Source organism: Mobula birostris, chromosome 12, assembly GCF_030028105.1.
Source record: "Mobula birostris isolate sMobBir1 chromosome 12, sMobBir1.hap1, whole genome shotgun sequence".
Classification (NCBI taxonomy): domain Eukaryota; kingdom Metazoa; phylum Chordata; class Chondrichthyes; order Myliobatiformes; family Myliobatidae; genus Mobula; species Mobula birostris.
In genome coordinates this window covers 107288857-107310960 of record NC_092381.1, presented here as the reverse complement: position 1 = coordinate 107310960, position 22104 = coordinate 107288857, and the positions used below count along the sequence as shown (strand labels likewise).

The 22104-nt window shown below is 47.0% G+C and overlaps 1 protein-coding gene across 11 annotated transcripts in view; it reads right to left on the bottom strand.

Moving 5' to 3' along the window:
* Positions 1-22104, bottom strand: part of LOC140206167 (BRD4-interacting chromatin-remodeling complex-associated protein-like) — a 177252-nt gene that overhangs the window by 93488 nt on the left and 61660 nt on the right. For 7 of the 11 annotated variants that reach the window (XR_011888081.1, XM_072274417.1, XM_072274423.1 and 4 more), the window contains exons 2-3: positions 16772-16888; positions 1087-1226 (exon numbers count right to left, since the gene is read on the bottom strand). The exons of 1 other annotated variant lie outside the window; for it this stretch is intronic. Coding sequence is in view for 9 of the 10 variants with exons in the window: in XM_072274417.1 (XP_072130518.1) it covers positions 1087-1105 (19 nt within the window). In the remaining variant the exon portion in view is untranslated. The remainder of the gene's footprint in view (positions 1-1086; positions 1227-16771; positions 16889-22104) is intronic. 3 more of the 11 variants (XM_072274419.1, XM_072274420.1, XM_072274421.1) reach the window with 1 other exon arrangement.

Genomic DNA, 22104 nt, shown 5'->3' with positions numbered 1-22104 from the left:
AGGTGGGTGGGAAAGGTCAAGGGCTGGAGAGGAAGGAATCTGATGGAAGAGGAGAGTGGACAATAGGAGATAGGGAAAGAGGAGGAGTTCCAGCGGGACATTACAAGCAGGTGAGAAGTAAAAGGTTACAGTTATGAATTTTGGTGGGGGGGAGGCAGGGAGAGTTCTGTTCTCCGGAAAGAGAAATTAATATTCATGCCATCAGGTTGGAGGCTACCCAGCCAGAATATAAGATGTTGCTCCTCCAGCCCGAGGATGGCCTCATCCTGACACAAGAGCGGCCATGGACCAACACGTCAGAATAGAAATGAGAATACGAATTTAAATGCTTGGCCACTGGGAAGTCCTGTTTGTGGCGGATGGAATGGAGGCGCACGGTGAGGCGGTTCCCCCAATTTATCACAGGCCTCACGTTGTTTTTGCTCTTGTTGCCCATCGTGTTCTGTGTTTTTCTGCCAAGCATTGGGGGTATGCTCTGTAGGCACTTGAATGAGTGGCAACACTTGCAGACTACCCCCCCCCAACACTCTCAGACACATTGGTTGTTAACGCAAACTATACATATCATTGTATGTTTCGATTTACGTCTGGTAAATAAATTTTAATTTTGAACTAATCACAACTTAACACACAGTGAATGAGTATAACCAGCCCATCCCTGTCATCTCTTGGTGGGGCAGGGAAGGAGAGGAATCTGGGAGAAGAGTTTAAGAAAGCAGAGAAGTGTACGAGGTGGTTACCACAATTGCTTACAATGCCGGCAATCATCGATTGGGGTTCAATTTCACTGCTCTCTATAAGGAGCTTGTACCTTCCTCTCGTGACTGCATGGGTTTTCCCCCACAGTTCAAAAATGGACGGGCGAGGGTTAGTGAATTGTGGGCACGCTACGGTAGTGCCAGAAACGTGGCGACTCTTGCGGACTGCCCCAGCACATTGTGAAACAATGACCCAAATGGCGCGTTTCCCCACAGACGTGACAAATAAGGCTAGTCTTTGAATTGAAAACTCTGCCTTGGGTTTCCCCACCATCTACAGGAGTCTGCGTCACTGAAGCAAGGTTCAGAATCAACCTTGTTGAGTTACCTGCATGAGCAGACATCATAGAAATCCTGGAACGCGCCTGGGCTTTAAGCGTCTCCTGGTCCCCTATTGCAGTGTAGAATCTGCCAGAGGTTGCTGGATACCCACATTACGTCGCGTGTCAGCTGCGTACAAAGCTTTGCCTGCACAGAAAGACATTATTACAAGCTCGTACACTCTCAAGGCTTAGTACAACTGCTCTCTGCCCATTCCCAGCGCTATTGTCCTCCACCCACTCCCCTCCAGCCAAGTCTCACACAACTTCCATCGACCCTATTTATTGATCTGGGAACACAGCATGGGGCAGGCCTTTCTGGCCCAGCAAGCCACACCATACAGACTGAACCCGAGCCCAATCACAGGGAATTTTCCCAATGACCAATGAACCTGCTCACCGGTACACCTCTGGAACGTGGGAGGGAAGTGGAGCACGGGAAGGAACTCACAACGGGGATGCCAGAATTGAACTCTGAACTCCGCTGCCCCGAGCTGTAAATGCATCAAGGCAGACCCTACGCTACCGTGCCACGTGCCTAGATAACTTACAATGCTCAATACACCCAAGAAGCACACTCAAAACGCTGGAGGAACTCAGCTGGTCAGGCAGCATCTATGGAAATGAATAAACAGTCAACGTTTTGGGCCAAGGCCCTTCATCAGGACTGGAAATATAGAACATAGAATAGTACAGCACAGCACAGGCCACTCGGCCCACAATGTTGTGCCGACCCTCAAACCCTGCCTCCCATATAAGCCCCCACCTTAAATTCCTCCATATACCTGTCTAGTAGTCTCTTAAACTTCACTAGTGTATCTGCCTCCACCACTGACTCAGGCAGTGCATTCCACGCACCAACCACCCTCTGAGTAAAAAACCTTCCTCTAATATCCCCCTTGAACTTCCCCCCCCTTACCTTAAAGCCATGTCCTCTTGTATTGAGCAGTGGTGCCCTGGGGAAGAGGTGCTGGCTATCCACTCTATCTATTCCTTTTATTATCTTGTACACCTCTATCATGTCTCCTCTCATCCTCCTTCTCTCCAAAGAGTAAAGCCCTAGCTACCTTAATCTCTGATCAGAATCCATACTTTCTAAACCAGGCAGCATCCTGGTAAATCTCCTCTGTACCCTTTCCAATGCTTCCACATCCTTCCTATAGTGAGACGACCAGAACTGGACACAGTACTCCAAGTGTGGCCTAACCAGAGTTTTATAGAGCTGCATCATTACATCGCGACCTTAAACTCAATGCCTCGACTTATGAAAGCTAACACCCCATAAGCTTTTTTAACTACCCTATCCACGTGTGAGGCAACTTTCAGGGATCTGTGGACATGTACCCCGAGATCCCACTGCTCCTCCACACTACCAAATATCCTGCAATTTACTTTGTAGTCTGCCTTGGAGTTTGTCCTTCCAAAGTGTACCACCTCACACTTCTCCAGGTTGAACTCCATCTGCCACTTCTCAGCCCACTTCTGCATCCTATCAATGTCTCTCTGCAATCTTCGACAATCCTCTACACTATCTACAACACCACCAACCTTTGTGTCGTCTGCAAACTTGCCAAACCACCTTTCTACCCCAACATCCAGGTTGTTAATAAAAATCACGAAAAGTAGAGGTCCCAGAACAGATCCTTGTGGGACACCACTAGTCACAATCCTCCAATCTGAATGTACTCCCTCCACCACCACCCTCTGCCTTCTGCAGGCAAGCCAATTCTGAATCCACCTGCCCAAACTTCCCTGGATCCCATGCCTTCTAACTTTCTGAATAAGCCTACTGTGTGGAACCTTGTCAAATGCCTTACCAAAATCCATATAGATCACAACCACTGCACTACCCTCATCTATATGCCTGGTCACCTCCTCAAAGAACTCTATCAGGCTTGTTAGACACAATCTGCCCTTCACAAAGCCATGCTGACTGTTCCTGATCAAACCATGATTCTCTAAATGCCCAGAGATCCTACCTCTAAGAACCTTTTCCAACAGCTTTCCCACCACAGACGTAAGGCTCACTGGTCTATAATTACCTGGACTATCCCTACTACCTTTTTTGAACAAGGGGACAACATTCACCTCCCTCCAATCCTCCGGTACCATTCCTGTGGACAACGAGGACATAAAGATGCTAGCCAGAGGCTCAGCAATCTCTTCCCTCACCTCGTGGAGCAGCCTGGGGAATATTTCGTCAGGCCCCAGGGACTTATCCGTCCTAATGTATTTTAGCAATTCCAACACCTCCTCGCCCTTAATATCAACATGCTCCAGTCACTCTCTGATCTGGGCCGACATTTATGTGCCCAGCGGCACCTAATTAATTAGCTTTTTTATTTCGGCTTTTTTCTTAAAGATGTGCTGGGTGTGTTCCAGCTACCGCTGCACCCGTGCATGCTTTGCGGCCCGGTATCGGTCCGCGGCCTGGAGGTTGGGGATCACTGGCCTAAAATATCTTTGAAGGACCTGAACAAACAAGAGTTAGCACTCCTGAAGTTCTGAACCTCCAAGGGGACCACAATCTTGTTGTTGGGTTTGGAGGCTTGGTGTCTCAGTGACCCAGAGAGTTACATTGGCTGGAGTCAGGACCTCATGCTTTGGCTCTTGGTAGGGTCTGCCAGGCCAAACAGGTCAAAGAGTAGAGGCTAGACTAAAAATGGTCCACTGCTCCTCCAGGTTCGGGGGTTTAGCTCAGGGCTAACAACGCTGACCGGTCAAACAAAATTGTTACGGAAACAGCAACAAAGAATCCTTCCACATCTGAGTGTGAAGGTATTCCTGAATCTCTACCCGGTACTTGCATGACTGACAATAGTGAAAACCGAGAGGAATACTGACACAATAAAAGAAGCCATGAACATCGCTAGAGGTGGGGGACCTTCATTGCTGACCTAAACGTCAGTGGGGTTAATGGCCAGCAAGTAAAGTTCTGAAGTTTGATTCTAAGGAAGTATCAGAGATCTTAAGGGTTGGTAGGCTAAGGGGAGTTCAAAGACGGGGACAGGCTCAAAAAAACAAAAATAATTATTTAAAAATACACACATACACACACACACACTAACACATCATTGTGGACTACAGGACGGTACAGGTGAACCATCCCCCTTTGTGAATACATGGTGCCCCTGTAGAGAGAGTTAAGTGCACCAAGTTCTGGGAGTTCACATCATGCACAACCTCACTTGGTCCCCCAGTATTACCTCCCCGCAGCATAGCAGCGTCTCCACTTCCTAAGGAGATTGAGCAAGGTTCCCCCACTCCATCTTAACTTCACTTACAGGAGCACCACTGAGTGTGTCCTGACAAGTTGCTTCTCCATCTGGTCTGGGAGCAGTGGAGCATCAGACTGGAAGTCCCGACAAAGGATGGTGAATATGGAAGAGAAGATCGTAGCGGTCTCCCTATCATCCAGAGGGGACATTTATCAGGGGTGCTGTGTATGCAGACCCCTTGGTATTATCAAGGATCCCACCCAACTATCCAGTAGCCTCTTTAACTTTCTATCATCAGGCAGGAGACTCTGATGCATAAAGACAAGAACGGTCAAGATGGGAAACAGCTTCTTCCCCCAGGCCACTAGGCTTCTGAACTTCCTGCCACATCGCATTCGAAGAGTCACTGGATAATCTGTACTGAACCCTACAATATTTAATTTATGCACTTTGTTTATCTATGCACAATTCATTTGTAGATTTAATCTTACTTTTGTAAGTTATTGTGTGTTACATGTACCACTGTGCTTTACACTCTGGTCGAGAGAAATGTTGTCTCGTTTGGCAGTATACATGTATATAGTTAAATGACAATAACTTGACTTGACTCACTTTCACACACACACACACACACACACACACACAAAATAACTGGATCTCCGCCCGAGGCATTTCCATTGTTAAAACTAATAATTCAGTTGGCAACAGGAAGCTGTTATGTGGCATATTATAGAGAGTGCACTCTAATGGATTAATAAGGGAGTCTGTGATTACGCTGAGATGCAACCCATGCCAACTGCAACATGAGGTTACGTGGGCAATAAAACACCTCAGGTCTCACACACCAGACGACACTCACAGTTCACCTCCACAGACCCTTTGGTGGGTTCACAGTTTGCACCCTCACACTCTCCTCACAACTACTCCAGTCTCTTATCACTGTTACCATTGGGCAGGAGATACAGGAGCCTCAGGTCCCACACCACCAGGTTCAGGAACAGTTATCACCCCACAACCATCAGGCTCCTGAACCAGTGTGGATAACTTCACTCACCACTACTCAGAACTGATTCCACAACCTAATGACTCACTTTCAATAACTTTACAACTCATGTTGTCAATATTATTTGCTATTTGCACAATGTGTCTTCCTTTGCACATTGGCTGTTTATCAGTCTTTATGTATATTTTTCATAAATTCTATTGTATTTCTTTATTTTCCTGTAACTGCCTGCACAATAGCATAGTGGTTAGCAGAACTGTGTACAGTACAGGCGACCTGGGTTCAACTCCCAACGCTGCCTGTAAGGAGATTCTATGTTCTCCCCGTGACCGCGTGGGTTTCCTGCGGGTGCTCTGGTTTCCTCCCAAAGTCCAAAGACGTACCAACTGGTAAGTTAATTGGTCACAGTAAATTGTCCTGTGATTAGGCTCGGGAATTTCTGGGCGGGGGGCTGGAAGAAGGGCCTACTCTACACTATTTTAATAGATAGATAATTTTATGATAATATATGGCAACATATATATGTACTTCTATAATACTTTGAGTTTGACCCAGATTAATGGCTTGCATGACCGCTGAGAGAGAGGGGAAAAAGGGACTGAAGAGATAGCCTCACGGTGAACCGGCAAGGAGGAAGGCCCAAACGTAACAATTCTGCCTGAAAGGTGTTCGTGGGGGTGGCAGTGGGGGTGGGGGGGGGGGGTCAGGCCAGGGAGGAAAGCAGACTGCAACCGTGACCTCCTTTGGAGCCAATTGTGCTATAACAGCGAGACGCGATGATTTATCTCACACAGTTCTGAGGCTGTGAAAAGTCCGATGGATTCTCTATCAATTCCCTGCATCTTGAAACTTTAACCCTTCATCTGTTATGTCGGGGAACCACGTACTCATGACAGTTTGCCAATTCGGTTTCATAACCTTGGAAATTGAATTTCACGACACGGGCTCCGTCTTTTTCAACGTGTGACCAGTGCAAAGAACCGAACAATTAGGAGGACAGAATAAAACTGCTCTTAGAAAGGGTCTCCCACCATGAATCACACCCCCTCCCCACCAACCCTCCTGATTACAGGTCTACTTCAAGAGAATCCAGCACAGAGGCATCTGAACACGGGCATCGGGCAGGAGATACAGAAGACCAAAGTTCCAGACCACCAGGTTCAGAAACAGCTATTTCCCTTTAACTATTTGCATCTTGAACCAATCGGCAAAACCCTAACTAATCACTACAGTTAAGGGACACTATGATTCTACCATCCAGCAAGAGGTAGGTACCTTAGGTCCCACACCACCAGGACCAGGAACAGAATCATCAGGGTCCAGAACCCATGTGGATAACTTCACTCACTTCAAATCCACAACCCGTCAAATCACTTTCAGGGATTGCACAACTCATGTTCTCTGTAATTTACACACACACACAGTACTGTGCAAAAGTCTTAGGCACATATATATAGCTAGGCAGCCAGTCTGGGTGGCGGGGTGGAGGTACGCTTTCACTGAAGGGAGGTGTAAGGCGCTCCTGTCCTCCGCTAGTCTGCAGGTCAGCTGTAGCATCTCCTTAGCCCCCTCGATCAGGGTCACGTGGAGCCATGGCAGCACGGGGTGGATGGTCGTATGAGCAGCCGGTGCATATCACAAGTCCTGGTCATGCGACCACTGACACCAGGCAGACAATCTCTGGATAGTCTCTGACCATGATGGCCCACGTCATATAACAAGTCGCATAACGAACGTCTACGCCTTTTGCACAGTACTGTATCTGTCAACGTGGAGAGCAAATCTGTAAATTTGGAAGGAGCAGAGGAGGTTGGGAATGGCGAGGATGGGGTGCCGCGGGAGGTGGCACAGAAGCAGTGCCAGAGGCAGGGGTGTGTGGTGCGGTGCAGACACACCCAGCCATGAGACACCAGGCAAGGCCATTTGACCGGAACCTATTCTTTTATTAATCATTACAGAATGTCTCTCTGGCGCTTCCTGCTTCTATATATAGACAGCCAAACATACATATACAGTGGATTCCGGTTAATTGGGACACATCACCATCAGTATATTTTGGCCCAATTAAGTGGCTGCCCCAATTAGCCGGATTCATGAAAATAGTTAAAAAGATATAAAAAGGCAAACTGCAGTTTAACTGAGTAACAAATTAGGTACTTAAATTAAATACAGGACAGATTAGAACACTTTAAAATATTACTACAGCACTATAAAACTGTGTATTAGTTCCTAATAGTTACTGACGGAGCTGTTGATGGTAGACCACTGTCTGTGCGGATTGGTGATAACATCTCCTCTTCGCTGACGATCAACACTGGCGCACCTCAGGGGTGCGTGCTTAGCCCACTGCTCTACTCTCTCTATACCCATGACTGTGTGGGTTTGCTGACAATACAACCACTGTTGGTAGAATCTCTCAGATGGTGACAAGAGGGCGTACAGGAGCGAGATATGCCAACTAGTGGAGTGGTGTCACAGCAACAACCTGGCACTCAACGTCAGTAAGATGATAGAGCTGACTGTGGACTTCAAGAAGGGTAAGATGAAGAAATACATACCAATCCCCACAGAGGGATCAGAAGTGGAGAGAGTGAGCAGTTTCAAGTTCCTGGGTGTCAAGATCTTTGAGGACCTAACCTGGTCCCAACACATCGATGTAGTTATAAAAGAGCAAGACAGCAACTGTACTTCATTAGGAGTTTGAAGAGATTTGGTATGTCAACAAATACACTCAACCGTAGAGAGCATTCTGGTAGGCTGCATCACTGGCTGGTATGGAGGGGGGGCTACTGCACAGGAGCAGAAGGAGCTACAGAGGGTTGTAAATTTAATTGGCTTTATTTTGGGTACTAGCTTACAAAGTACCCAGAAATACCCAGGACATCTTCAAGGAGCATGCCCTTTTCTCACTGTTACCATCAGGCAGGAGGTACAGGAGCCTGAAGGCACACACTCAGTGATTCAGGAACAGTTCTTCCGCCATCCGATTCCTAAATGGACATTGAACCCTTGAAAACTACCTCACTTTTTAAATAACACACATCAAAGTTGCTGGTGAACGCAGCAGGCCAGGCAGCATCTCTAGGAAGAGGTACAGTTGACGTTTCAGGCAGAGACCCTTCGTCAGGACTAACTGAAGGAAAAGTTAGTAAGAGATTTTAAAGTGGGAGGGGGAGGGGGAGATTTTAAATTCACTTTTTAAATATACATTATTTCTGGTTTTTTGCATGATTTTTAATCTATTCAATATATGCATACTGTAATTCATTTGCTTATTTTTTTCTTCTATATTATGTACTGCATTGAACTGCTGCTGTCAAGTTAATAAATTTCATGACTCATGCTGGTGATAATAAACCCGATTCTGATTTTGAATTCATCCAGAGTTCGTTGCTGTGTAATTTTGATTGACCGCAAATAACAAAATTAGTGCCAACACCTGGTGTAAATAATGGACTGCCTTCATACAATGGTTTCGATAATTGCATCCTCCAAATCTTCCTTTTCGCTGTAACATTCAAGACGATTGTTGACATCTTCAAATTATTCATAGTTCCTAATTTGAAGCAGTGAAATAGTTTCATTTTCACTCCTGGCCGTTTCTGGCACCTCCAAGCCTTAATGTTCAAAACCAGAGTAAGCAGAACTTCTGAACTGTCTCACTGCTCAGCTCTAGCCAACTATCAGTGACAGAAGAAAGACACATGCAACTGACACTATTTAAGAACTGTTTGCTCTAAGCAAGGTACAGTGTCCAAAGGCCACCCATGTGCACACAACTGAAGCCATTTACAAACCGTTCATTCTAAGCACGGTGTAGTGTCTAATGGCCACATAAGTACACACAACCGATGCTAGCTAGAAACTGTTTGGCAACAGTCTCCAGTCCCAATTAAACAGCATAGTGTCCCAAATAAACAAGGGAATCCTGGCTACTTTCTCAATTAGCTTTTGTTCTTTAAGAATTGTCCTAAAGAATTGCCCCGATGAACTGTAGCCCAATTAAGTGGAATCCACTGCGTAACGTGGTGGTACAGGAGCCTAAAGATACACACCACCTCACTTTTTACACTACCTATACATTTTTATATTTCTTGTTGGAGCTTATATTAATTTTTTTTTATACGTCTTGCATTGTACTGCTGCCACAAAGCATCAAATTTCACAATACATGCCCGTGATAATAAACCTGATTCTCAGCATCCGTGGAAGCAGAGGAATGGTGAATGTTTTCAATCACGGCCCAGCCGGGCCCCGCTACAGGATCTTGAACCTGATCATCTCTCTGCCTCCACGAATGCTGCTTGACCTGCTGAGTTCCCCCCAGGCAGTTTGGTTTTCACTCCAGATTCCAACATCTGCAGTCTCTGATGTGTCCACTAAAACAGGACCTGATCCTTAGGAGGTGGGAACCTACGTGTCCTGCCCTCTTCCAGCTTAACAGCGGCTGCACCCCTGAAGTACTCACTGCCTCCGGTTTCGGACATCCTGAAAGGACATGGAACTGTCGAGCACAGGAACAGGCCTTTGGCCCACAGTGTTCTCTGAACTAATCAAATGGCCCACTACAGTACAGATGTCAAGGCTCTGGAGAGTGTGCAAGAGGTATACCAGCAGGCTGCCTCATTTAGAGGGCACGTGCTATAACGAGAGGCTGGGACAAATGGCTTGTTTTCTCTAAAGCGTCGGAGACTGAAGAGAGATCTGATAGAGGTTTATAAGTTTACGAGAGGCATAGAAAGAGTGGAGAGGGAGTATTTGTTTCCCGGAGTAGAAATGTCTAATACCAGAGGGCATGCATTGAAGGTGAGAGGAGGTAGGTTCAAAGGGGATGTGAGGGACAAGTTTTTTTTTACTCAGGGAGTGGTGGATGTCTGGAATGCACTGCCTGGGGTGGTGGTAAAGGCAGATATATTAAGAGATGCTTAGATAGGCACATGAAAGCGAGGTAAATGAAAGGATATAGACATTGTGCAAGCAGAAGAGATTAGGTTAGTCAGTCATTTGATTACTAATTTAATTGGTGCACTGAAGGGCCTGTTCCTGTGTTATACTGTTCTATGAAGTCTTTCTGTCTACACAGTATCCATTAACTGTACGTTCATGTGCTCATCCCGGAGCTTCACGAATATATCTATCACATTTGCCTCCACTAATGCCTCTGGAAACACATTCCAGAAAACTTTCCCCAGGCATACCCTCTCACTTTAAGTGCCTTTTGATATTAGAAACTTCCACCCCAGGGAAAAAAAGATACTGTTTTTCTACTCTGTGGCTCTTATAATCTTATAAGCTTTTATCATCCTCAGGTGCTTCAGAGAAAACACACTCTAATCCAGGCAGCAAACCCTTTCTGCACCCTCTCTAAAGCCCCAGCATGCTTCCTTATTGGTATGGGGAGGGGCAATTGCATAAGGCTGAAGCAAGTTGCAAACTTAGTCAGCTCCATCATGGGCTCTAGCCAGGACACCTTCTAGGAGCGCTGCCTCAGGAAGGCAGCATCCATCGCTAAGGATCTCCGTGACCTAGGACACTCCCTCTTCTCATTGGAGATAAAGCTGTGTGGTGAATCTGTAGCATTTGCTCCCACAGGCAGTTGTGGAGGCCGGCTCATTAGGTATATTTAAGGCAGAGGTTGCTAGGTTTGTGATTACTTACGACATAAAGGGCTATGAGGAGCGGCCAGGAGATTGTGGCCGAGAGGGAAATGGAGCAGCCATAATGAAATGGTGGAGCCATCTTGATGGGCCAAATGGTCGAATTCCTGCTCCTTTGTCGAAGAACATAAGAAATTCTGCAGATGCTGGAAATCCAGAGCAACACACACAAAATACTGCAGGAACTCAGCAGCTCAGACTGAAGGGGATAAATTCATTTGCCCCATTACCTATGGACTCACTTTCAAGGACTCTTCATCTCATATGCTTGTTATTTATTTCAGGGGTTCCCAACCTGGGATCCACAGACCCTTTGGTTAATGGTAGGGGTCCCTAGCATAAAAAAGGTTTGGAGCCCCTGATTTATTGCTTATTTATTATAATTATTTCTTTTTGTATTTGCAGTTTGTCGCCTTTTGCAGTCCACGTTGGTGCAGTCTCTCATTGATCCTGTTATAGATATTATTCTACAGATTTATTGCGTATGCCCACAGGAAAATGAATCTCAGGGTTGTGTCTGGTGACATATATGAACTTTGATGATAAATTTACTTTGAACTTTGAATGTTACGAGCTTGCCAGTGATACTCACATGCGGAGAACCAAATAACATTCACGAGGCAGAAGCGATGCCTTCTTGAAACACAGGGTGCCACAGTTACGCAGCCATTAGTGCAACATAGGAATGTGGAGTTTAATTCAGACACTGTAAGGAGTTTGTACATCCTCCCCATGACGTGTAGGTTTCCCTGGGGTTTCGATTTCTCCCACATCCCAACTAGGCGAGGATGTGTGGTTTCGGGGCAGAATCCGGTAGAATTCGATGGGAGTTGTGGAAGAGTAGAATTGCCACAAGTGGGATTAGCCAATGGGCGTGCAGACTCAAAGAACGGAAAGGGCGCGAAGCTCTGCTCCACACTTCCCAACGATGACTCTACCCACAAGCGGGAAAGCACAGGCCTCCTACTCACTAAAGACATATAAAGGTAACGTGGAACTGCATTCAGATGGCGACTTGCTCATCTTCCAGGATTGCTAAAAAAAAACCAGCAGATGCTCACCCCATCCAGAGTGCGATTACTAAAGCAGCCAGGCATGCACACTGCCAACTAAATTATCCACCTAGGTGGAACTGATGGTTACTTAAAACAAGATTTAAACCACAGGATTCTCAACCAACACACAATTACCAACCAGTCAGCTGAGATTTCTTGGCAACTTTGTTGTGGCGAGGTTAGGACTGTTGTAAATAACAACTGAAACACGGGGCTGCTGTCGTATCACACCCCAAGACCCTGTAGTTGCATGGACCATGTCAAAGTTCATAAATGCCCATGAATACAGCCAAACAAAACAGTGTTGCTCCAGGGCCAAGGTGTAAATCGTGGCACCAACAGGCACACACCCAGCACATATAATTACGACACCAGTCGCACTAAAATATAATCTTGCCCAAGTCTCCGAGTGTCATGTCCTGTAAACTGACGGTGTGTGCCAAGCTGTTGGCAGGAACAAGCCCGCAGCAGTCCAATTGTCATGCGCTCGTGCAGCTACAGACAAACGCAATGCACCCCATCTTAAGTTGGCACCTCTCAGACGGTGAAAGGCCTTGATAGACTGGGAGTGGAGAGGATGTTTCTTATAGTGGGAGAGTCTAAGACCAGTGGATAGAGGGGCATCTTCTTAGAACGGAGATGAGGAGGAACTGTTTTAGCTAGAGAGTGGTGAATCAGTGGAATTCTTTGCCACAGGCAGCTGTGGAGGCCAAATCTTTAGGTATATTTAAGGTCAAAATTGATAGATTTTTGATTAATCAGGGCATGAAGGGATACGGGGAGAAGGCAGGAGATTGGGACTGAGAGGGAACTGGATCAGCCATGATGAAATGGCAGTGCAGGCTTGATGGGCCAAATGGCCTCATTCTACTCCGATATCTTCTGGTCTTACGTGATGCTGCAAATCTGCCCGATCCCTAAAAATTCAAACCCCGTGAAATTGCCTTGGCACCACACTATACAACCAAGACACCATAATGGGCAGCGTGTTACATGACGTGCCCTCACGTGGGTAAAGCAAGCTCTCGTTGGGACACAGATAAGCAGACAACACGAGGGCTGACTCAACGGTTTAAAATGGAATCAGCCTTACATTCGTAGCCTCAGGCACCCTCAAAACACTTTACGGCTAAATATGAGTACAAAGGCGGCAGACTAAAATATTTCAAACATGAGAAAATGCCGGAAATCCAGAGCAACACACACACAAAATGCTGGAGGAACTCAGCAGGCCAGGCAGCATCAATGGAGGGGAATAAAAAGCCGATGTTTCGGGCTGAGAGACTTGACCTGAAGAGGAACAGAAGCCAGAGTAAGAAGGTAGGGGGAGGGGAAGAAGTAGTACAGGGTGGTAGGCAATGGGTGAAACTGGGAAAGGGTGAGGGGCGAAGTAAAGAACTGGAGAAGGGTGAATCTGGTGAGGAGAGGTCAGAAGACCATGGAAGAAAGGGAAGGAGGAGCACCACCAGAGGGATGTCAACATGTCAGTCCACGGCCTTCTCTACTGCCGCGATGAGCCACACTCAGGTTGGAGGAGCAACAACTTATATTCTGTCTGGGTGGCTTGTAGCCTTATGGTGTGAACATCGATTTCTCAAAGTTCGGTAATTGCACCCCCACTTCACCATTTTCCATTCCCGTTTCCCTCTGTCACCATATCTCTTGTGCATCATTGCCCTCTTCCCTTTCTTCCATAGCCTTCTGTCCTCTCCTATCAGATTTCTACCTTCTCCAGCCCTTCATCTCTCTCACCAATCGACTTCCCAGCTCTCTACTTCACCTCTCCCCCAGTTTCACCTATCACCTGCCACCTTAAACCTCCCCCCACCCCCCACATTCTTCATCTGACTTTCAGTCCTGAAGACAGCGTCTCAGTCCGAGACATAGACTGTTTACTCTTTTCCATAAATGCTGCCTGGTCAGCCGAGTTCCTCCAGCATTTTGTGTGTGACACCCCAAGATAATTGGTCTAACAAATTTCTATAAAGAGCATTCTGACTGGTTGTATCTCTATCTGATATGGAGGCTCCAAAGCACATTCTCCTAATCCAGACAGCAACCTGGTAAATCTCCTCCAAACCCCCTCTAAAGCTTCCACATCCTTCCCAGAATGTGGTGACCATAACCCCAAGTGTGGTCTCACCAGAGTTTTAGAGCTGCAACATAACCTCACGGCTATCAACTTGTGCAGCAACTTTGAGGGATCTGTGGCCATGGATCTCAGAATCCTTCTGTTTCTCCACACTGCTAAGCATATTGCCATTAACCCTGTATGCTGCCTGCAGGTTTGGCCTTACAAAGTGATTCACTCACACTTTTCTGGGTTGGACTCCATCTGCCACTTACAACAGTAAGCCCACGTCTGTCGCCGAGCGACTACAGTGCACTGGAACCTCCCAGCGCAAGCTTGCCAACTCTCGCCCTGAAGCCTGAGCAAGTTAATGAGGACAGGAAACTGGGCAGGAAGCACGTTCACACACCAAACTGCACTCATCGAGGTGAAAGGTCAGCGATGCCAAAACAGGAAGAAAGTAAGAGTGAAATGGTGGGGGGTGGGGGTTGGGGGTGAGGGGGTGTCAAATGGTGACAGACCACGGACGAATGCAGCATGGTACGAAACAGAATCATATTTGATATCACCAGCACATGTCGTGAAATTAGTTAACTTTGTGGCAGCAGTACAATGCAAACATAATCATAGAGGGGAAAAAGCTGAATTACAGTAGTTAAGTTAAATAAGTGCAAAAAATTAGAAATAAAAGAGTAGTGAGGTAGTGTTCATGGGTCCATTGTCCATTTAGGAATCAGATGGCAGAGGGGAAGAAGCCGTTCCTGAATTGTTGAGTGTGTGACCTCCTGTACCTCCTCCCTGATGGTAACAGTGAGAAAAGCGCATGGTCTGGGTGGTGGGGGTCCTTAATGATGGAGGCTGCTTTTTGAGGCAATGCTCTTTGAAGATGTCCTGGATACTATGGAGGCTGGTCCCCATGATGGAGATGATTACGTTTATAACTCTCTGAAGCTTACTTCGATCCCGTGCATCAGCACCTTCCCCCCCCAACACACCATACCACACAGTGATGCATCCAGTCAATGTACCTCTGTAGAAATTTGAGTGTGTTTTGAGTGACATACCAAATCTCCTCAAACTCCAAATGAAATATAGCCACTGTCATGCCTCCTTCATAACTGCATTGATACGTTCGGTCCAGGTTAGGTCCTCAGAGATATTGACACCCAGCAACCTGAAATTTGTCACTCTCTCCACTTGTGCTTCCTCTATAAGGATTGGCATCTTACCCTTTCCGAAGTCCACAATCAATTTTTTGGTCTTATTGACGATGAGCGCAAGGTTGTAGCTGCAATACCACTTAACTAGCTGGTATATCTCGTTCCTGTATGCCCTCTCACTACCATCTGAGACTCTACCAACAACGTTTGCACAGGCATATGCTCCAGCAGTGGCAGGCCACAAAATGCCAGCTCTCCGAGGTGGCAAAGTGACTCCAATATGATGAAGGAACGTGATGTATAGTGGGGGGGAGAGTGGGAATGTTTCGGGTGGGCTGGGGAAGGGTATGTCTTAAATTCACTCACTTTTGCTGGGCAGAGGATTTGGCAGCTTCAACGGCATGATATAACAGAGGGTGAGGCCATTCAGCCCACTGGTTTTGTGCTGCCCCTGCTGAAGAGGACTGCATGGTAGCATTACAGTGTCAGCGACCCAGGTCGATTCCTGCCGATGAGTGCAAGGCGTTTGTATGTTCTCCCCATGACTGCATGGGTTTCTCCTGGTTGCTCCGCTTTGCTCCCTCATTCCAAAGACCTACAGGTTAGGGTCAGGAAGTAGTGGGTACACTGCATGGCAACACTTGTAGGATTCTCCCAGCACTCCCTTGGACTGTGGTGGACAACTAACACATTTCACTGTGTGTTTCGCTGTACATTACTGTGCAAAAGGCTTAGGCACATATATAACTAGAGTGTCAAGACTTTTGCATAGCACTGTGATTGTCAAGCACACAGTGAGTTTGTAAATCTAGTGGCAGCAAAGGATGTTGGGAATGGTGAGGGTGGAGAACCGCTGGACAGGTGGCTGAGAAGGAGTGCTGGGGGAGGGGGTGGGGAGATGGTAGCGATGGTGCAGGTGTAGACACACCCAGCCCCGAGAAACCAGGCAAGCTCTTTTGATTCTAAACAACTGGCTTATCGATCATTACAAAAGGTCTCTCTAGTGCTTCCCGCTCCCTCCCCTCTCTTTTCCCCTTTTCTCAACCATAATTCCTCCCTCCCTGCCCCCTTCCCACTCTGTCCACAAGATCAGAATAAGGGTTATCATCACTCACATATGTCATGAAGTTTGTGGGTTTTTTTTGCAACAGCAGTACAGTGCAATACATAAAATCAGTACAGTACTGTGAAGTCTTAGGCACCCTGTCTATATGTACGTGCTCAAGAATTTTGCACAGTACGGTATGTTGGGAAATTTTGTGGCAGCAATACAGTGCATACACAAGATTACTACAGAACAGCGGGAAGTCTTGGGCACACGGGTTATGCATACATGCCAAGATTTTTGCATAGTACTATCCATTTGACAAATTAAGCCAATCTAAACTTCAAAAAAATGTGGAAAGGTGGAGGAGTACGGCTGAGTTTGGTGTTGGTGCGTGGCCACAAACACCTGCGCTCTGAACCACATGCACCGAGATTTGGAGACTTACATTAAAGTATACTATGAGAACAAAATCTGTACGCACATGCTCTTCTGGCGAACGACAACTGGTTTAGTTACATTCCTTCGGTACAGCACACACACACACTTCCAACTCAGGTGACTTGAACTGGTCTGAAATCCGATCCTTTTGCTGTTAAGTCTACAGAAACATAATCAAAGCAAGTCTGACTACCAGGGTGACAGATGGGCATGGTTCTGTTCACACACACACAGACGCACAAACGCGTTTTCAAACTGTTCTCAATAAATGCAACAAAATGTGAGGGGCGACATGTACGTTGCAGAATATTGTCATATCTCAACATGGAGTGGATACTTTAAGATGAACAGAAAAGATTTTGCAGATGCTGGAAAAGTAGTGGATGCAGCCCAGTCCATCACGGGTAAAGCCCTCCCAACCATCAAGTGTATCTACATGAAACGGTGTCACAGGAAAGCAGCCTCCATCAACAGAAATCCCCACCAGTCTCCTGACAGTCCAGTGCAAATAAGCCAAGTTTGTCCAAACTCACCTTATGCCTAACATTTAATATTAATTTTGGTTTGCAAAAGAGAATTCCAGTCTCATCTTCCCTTTCCATACCATGTCCATCAGAAGCCAAGCCCCCCTGACCATTCAGCACATCTACATGAAATACTGCACAGGAAAGCAGCATTCATCACCAGACACCACCACCCAGGACATGTTCTCATCTCGCTGCTGCCATCAGGAAGATGATACAGGAGCCCCAGGACTCGCACCACCAGGTTCAGGAACAGTCAACACCCTCAACCATCAGGCTCTTGAACCAAAGGGAAAAACTTCCCTTGCCCCGTCATTGAAATGTTCCCACAACCAACAGACTCACTTTCAGGAACTCTTCATCTCAAGCTTTCGATACTTGTTGCTTATTTATTTATTATTATTGTTTCTTATTATTATTTGCAGTTTCTTGTCTCCTGCACACTGGTTGAATGCTTTAAGTTGGGCAATCTTTCATTGATTCTGTTGTGGTTATAATCCTATAGATCTGTTGAGTATGCCCACAAGGAAATGAATCTTATAAATGGTGACATATATGTAATTGATAATAAAATTTACCTTGAACTTTGAAATCCACACACAAAATGTTGGAGGAACTCAGCAGGTCAAACAACATTTATGGAAGGGAATACACAGTCCAGATCCTTTACGTGACTGGAATGGAAGGGGAAAGAAGCCACAACAGTAGAAGGCTGGGGTGACGGGACGGGGAGGGTTACTAGCCCCTCCTCTCCCCTTCCTCCAAGGTGTCCCAGTAGTCACCTATTTCAGTTTAACTTCCCATTCCATGCTCTTTGCAAACCTGCTGAGGATGCTGCCTGACTTGCTGGGTGTTTCTTTGGCATTTTGCACCCGGATACTTTAAGGTACAGCTCCTTCCCTGTTTCCAGCAAAATCGCAGCAGCTCACAAGTCAGAAGCAAGGCCGTGAACCGAGTTCCCACACGACAGATGATTCCCAAAGCCCGACAGGTCCATCTTGCTGGTCTCCCGGACACTTGATCATACAGACAGGCTGCTCCAAGGTCAGGTGTGAATAAAGCCCGTAAGGAGCTTCAGCACCAGGGAACCACTCTCCCAGGTTCAGATGTTCCCACAAGCAAGTTTGCTGACGACAGCACTCTTGTGAGCCGGATCGAAGGTTGTGACAAATCAGCACATTGGAGTGAGGTTGAAAAGCTGGCTGAGTGGTACCACCACAACAAACTCTCACCAAACGTCAGCAAAATCTGTCCTGCTGGAGGGGTTCGGCGCAAAACGTCAACCGTACTTTTTTCTCCCCCATAGATGCTGCCTGGCCTGCTGAGTTCCTCCAGCATTTTGTGTGTGTTGCCAGCAAAACCAAAGAGCTGATTATCAACTACAGGAGGAAGGTGCCGGAGGCTGGCTCAGGAGCCAGTCCTCACTGGGACACAGGAGGTGGAGAGGGTAGCTTTGAACCCTTTGTCATCAATATATCAGAGGATCTGTCCTGGCACCATCACGGTGGAGAGTGTCCTGACTGGTTGTATCATAGTCCGGTATGGAAGCACCAATGTCTAGGAACGGGAAAGCCTACAGAAAGTGGTGGCTATAGACCTGCCCATCATGGGTAAAAAGCCTCCCACCATTTAGTTTTGAACAAACTACAAAAGTTGATTGACACAATAATACACAAATTACAACCATCAAATATTTACAAGGTAATGAACAAATTCAAACTAAAATATGATTATTACTGTCTATAATACAGACAATTTCCTGGGGGGCCCATCACTCCCAGAAATTCCCCACTGTGACCACATGCTCCCTCTCCAAGGAAAGCCGGGCACGAACGTATCCTCAGAAGAGGAGCAGGCAGAGGCTTCGACTTTCTGCCACCTAGATCCGGCATCTCAGCCGGGTCTAGCAGCAAGCCCACCAGGACATCTTCCTTGTGACCCACCCCTTTCCACAAAATGGGTCCCCCTATATGAGGAGCACGGGACTGAAGTGTAACCAGAACCTCAGCAGCAGCCCCTTCAGATACTCAAACAGGGGCTGCAACCTCTCACCGTCTATCTAAGCATGGTCCACTAACTCCTCCCGGCCACAGAATGGACAGGTGGACGGGGTGGGGTGTCAGTGAACCTGTTGTACGGTACTGCCTGATGCAACACTTTCCACCCCAGGTCCCCAATGTACAGGGGAAGGACCCCTGTGTATAGAGATTTCCACTGGGAACCTCCTCCACTGCCAGACGGTAAAATAGGCCGCCAAGGTGAGTCTGGTCAGCAGACGAAGGCAAGGAAGTGAAAGGTGTGCAGGAGCAGCCCGTACAAGAAACGTTTGGAGGGTCACGGACTGACACGGTGGGCATCCCTGCAAGGAGGTTCATGTTATGTTGGACCCTCTCCCGCGTGGTACCTCAAGGACTGGGTCCAATGAGCACTTCCGGTCATCAGGTGGAGCACACTCCCCCTCTGGTGCAGGAGCACCCTGTCTGGACGAGACTAAACCCTATACCCACAGTAGCTCTCAATAAAACCAAGGCAGCTCCCTCAAAGCAGAGCGGTTGAAGCTTGCCACTGGATGCTGTGTGCCATATGCAGGGAATGTCACCAGTGTAGACAGTGCGTCGCCAGCCCGTGCCATCTCACGAGGGTGTCACTGTACAGGTATCTCTGCAGGGTCCTGAGGCAGAGAGCCCCCAGCTGGGTGTGCAAACACACCAAGGACTGACTGCCTTCTGCAATCGGAATAGTCAGAACTGCTGCGGAGACCCAATACCTCTCATTGCCCCAGAAGTCGTCCACCAGACTCTCCTGGGTCCTGGAGACAAAAGCAGTGGGTGAGACTACAGTAACCAGTCTGTACCAGATCATGGAGGCAACCAGCTGAATCATTATCAACGCCCTTCCCTGGTATGGAACTGCATGAAGGAGGCCTGACCAGCGTCGCAGCTGGGCAGAGATTTTGACTCCAAGACCCACCAGTTTGCCAGCCAGGCCTCCTCCAAGCTCAGACAGACCCCCAAGTAGAGGAGGTGTGCGCAGTGCTCCACACAAAGGGTACCCTCTCCATCATTGAGTATATTTACTAGGAGAGCTGCCACAAGTGAGGATCCCTGCCACCCAGGCCATGCTCTCTTCTCACTGTTATGATCGGGCAGGAAGTACAGGAGCTTTAGATCCCACACCACCAGGTTCAGGAACAGTTATTACCCCACAACCATCAGGCTCCTGAACCAGTGTGGATAACTTCACTCACCACAATGAGCCTCAGGTCCCACACCACCAGGTTCAGGAACAGTTATTACCCCACAACCATCAGGCTCCTGAACCAGTGTGGATAACTTCACTCACTACTCTGAACTACAGACTCACTTTCAAGGACTCTCTAACCCATGTTTTCAGTATTATTGTTTATTTGCAGTTTGTCTTCTTTTGCACATAGTTTGTTTGTCAGTCCTTGTCAGTTTAGTTTTTTCAAAAATTCGATTGTATTTTTCTATCCCCCACCTGCCAAGAAAATGAATGTCAAGCTAGTATATGGTAACAAATTTAAATTGAACTCTACATCCCTCAGTCTCTGTCTCCATGTCCTTGGGATTCCCTGCGGCATGTGATTTGAACTCATATCTGGATCAACAGTCTAACTTCTGGGCTGGCAAATTCACCACGACCTTGCCATAGTCTTCATTTCTCCGTTACAGCAGTGTCAATATCTTGGAGGCATCAAAGACCTGGAAGCATGGACCTGAAAGTAATTGGGACAATCTAAGGAGAGGCAGGGGAAAGGACACTCACCCAGGAGGCGGAGGTCAGGAACGAGCTGACAAAGAGTGGTGGGATGACACAAACCCACAACCTGCTCCAGTGGCTTTTGGGTGTGAGCTTTCAGGTATAATACCTGCAGGAGCACAAAGCCCAGTGCAAGCTCTTTCCCAGACAGCACAGTTTCAATGGGCTGAACAGCCCCAGTTAACTAACTGGGTGCCCATTTCCAAGTAACCAAATAGCTGACTCACTATTACAAACATTAATACCACGAGGCTAACTACAGGAGGTTTGAGGTCACTTGGCTTCAAGTGACATGTCCACTTCAAAGTTCAAGCAAACTTATTCTCAAAGTACATGCATGTCACCATATACAACCTTGAGATTCATTTTCTTGCAGGCATTCACAGTGAATGCAAGAAACACAATAGAATCAATGGAAGACCACACCCAGTAGATAGACAACCAGTATACTAAAGACAACATGTGTATGTGTGCGTGCGTCCGTGCGAGTGAACACACACACACACAGGGTTTTTCTCTCTAATTTTATGTATTGCATTGTACTGCTGCCACAAAGATAACAAATTTCAAGACACATGCCCGTGATATTAAACCTCATTCTGAAGAGTACTTGCAAGTGAGTCCATGGGTTGTGGGAACAGTTTAGTGTTGTGGTGAGTGCAGTTATCTCCTTTGGTTCAAGAGCCTGATGGTTGACGGGTAGTAGCTGTTCCTGAAACCCAACTGGCAAAGTCCTGGTGGAAACGTAATCAGCAAACTGTCCAAGACATCTCGGCCATTGCAAACTGCTAGGGACAGAACTCTGGAATTCAACTCACCACCTTCCTCTTTCTCCAGTACAACAGAGCCCTCAGGAATTTCTCTTAAAAACTCACACACAAACCAAAAAAAAAGCTGCAATTACTCATCGGGTCGAGCAGCGTGTGAATAACCCCACCAATGTTTCAGCTCCATGAACCAGAAAGGCTCGCCACTGCCTCCATCCGAACTGTATCTTACAGAGACCATTGAGAGCAAGCTGACAAGCTGTATCTCTGTCTGGTAGGGGAGCATGGGAGCAGCAGACCAGAAG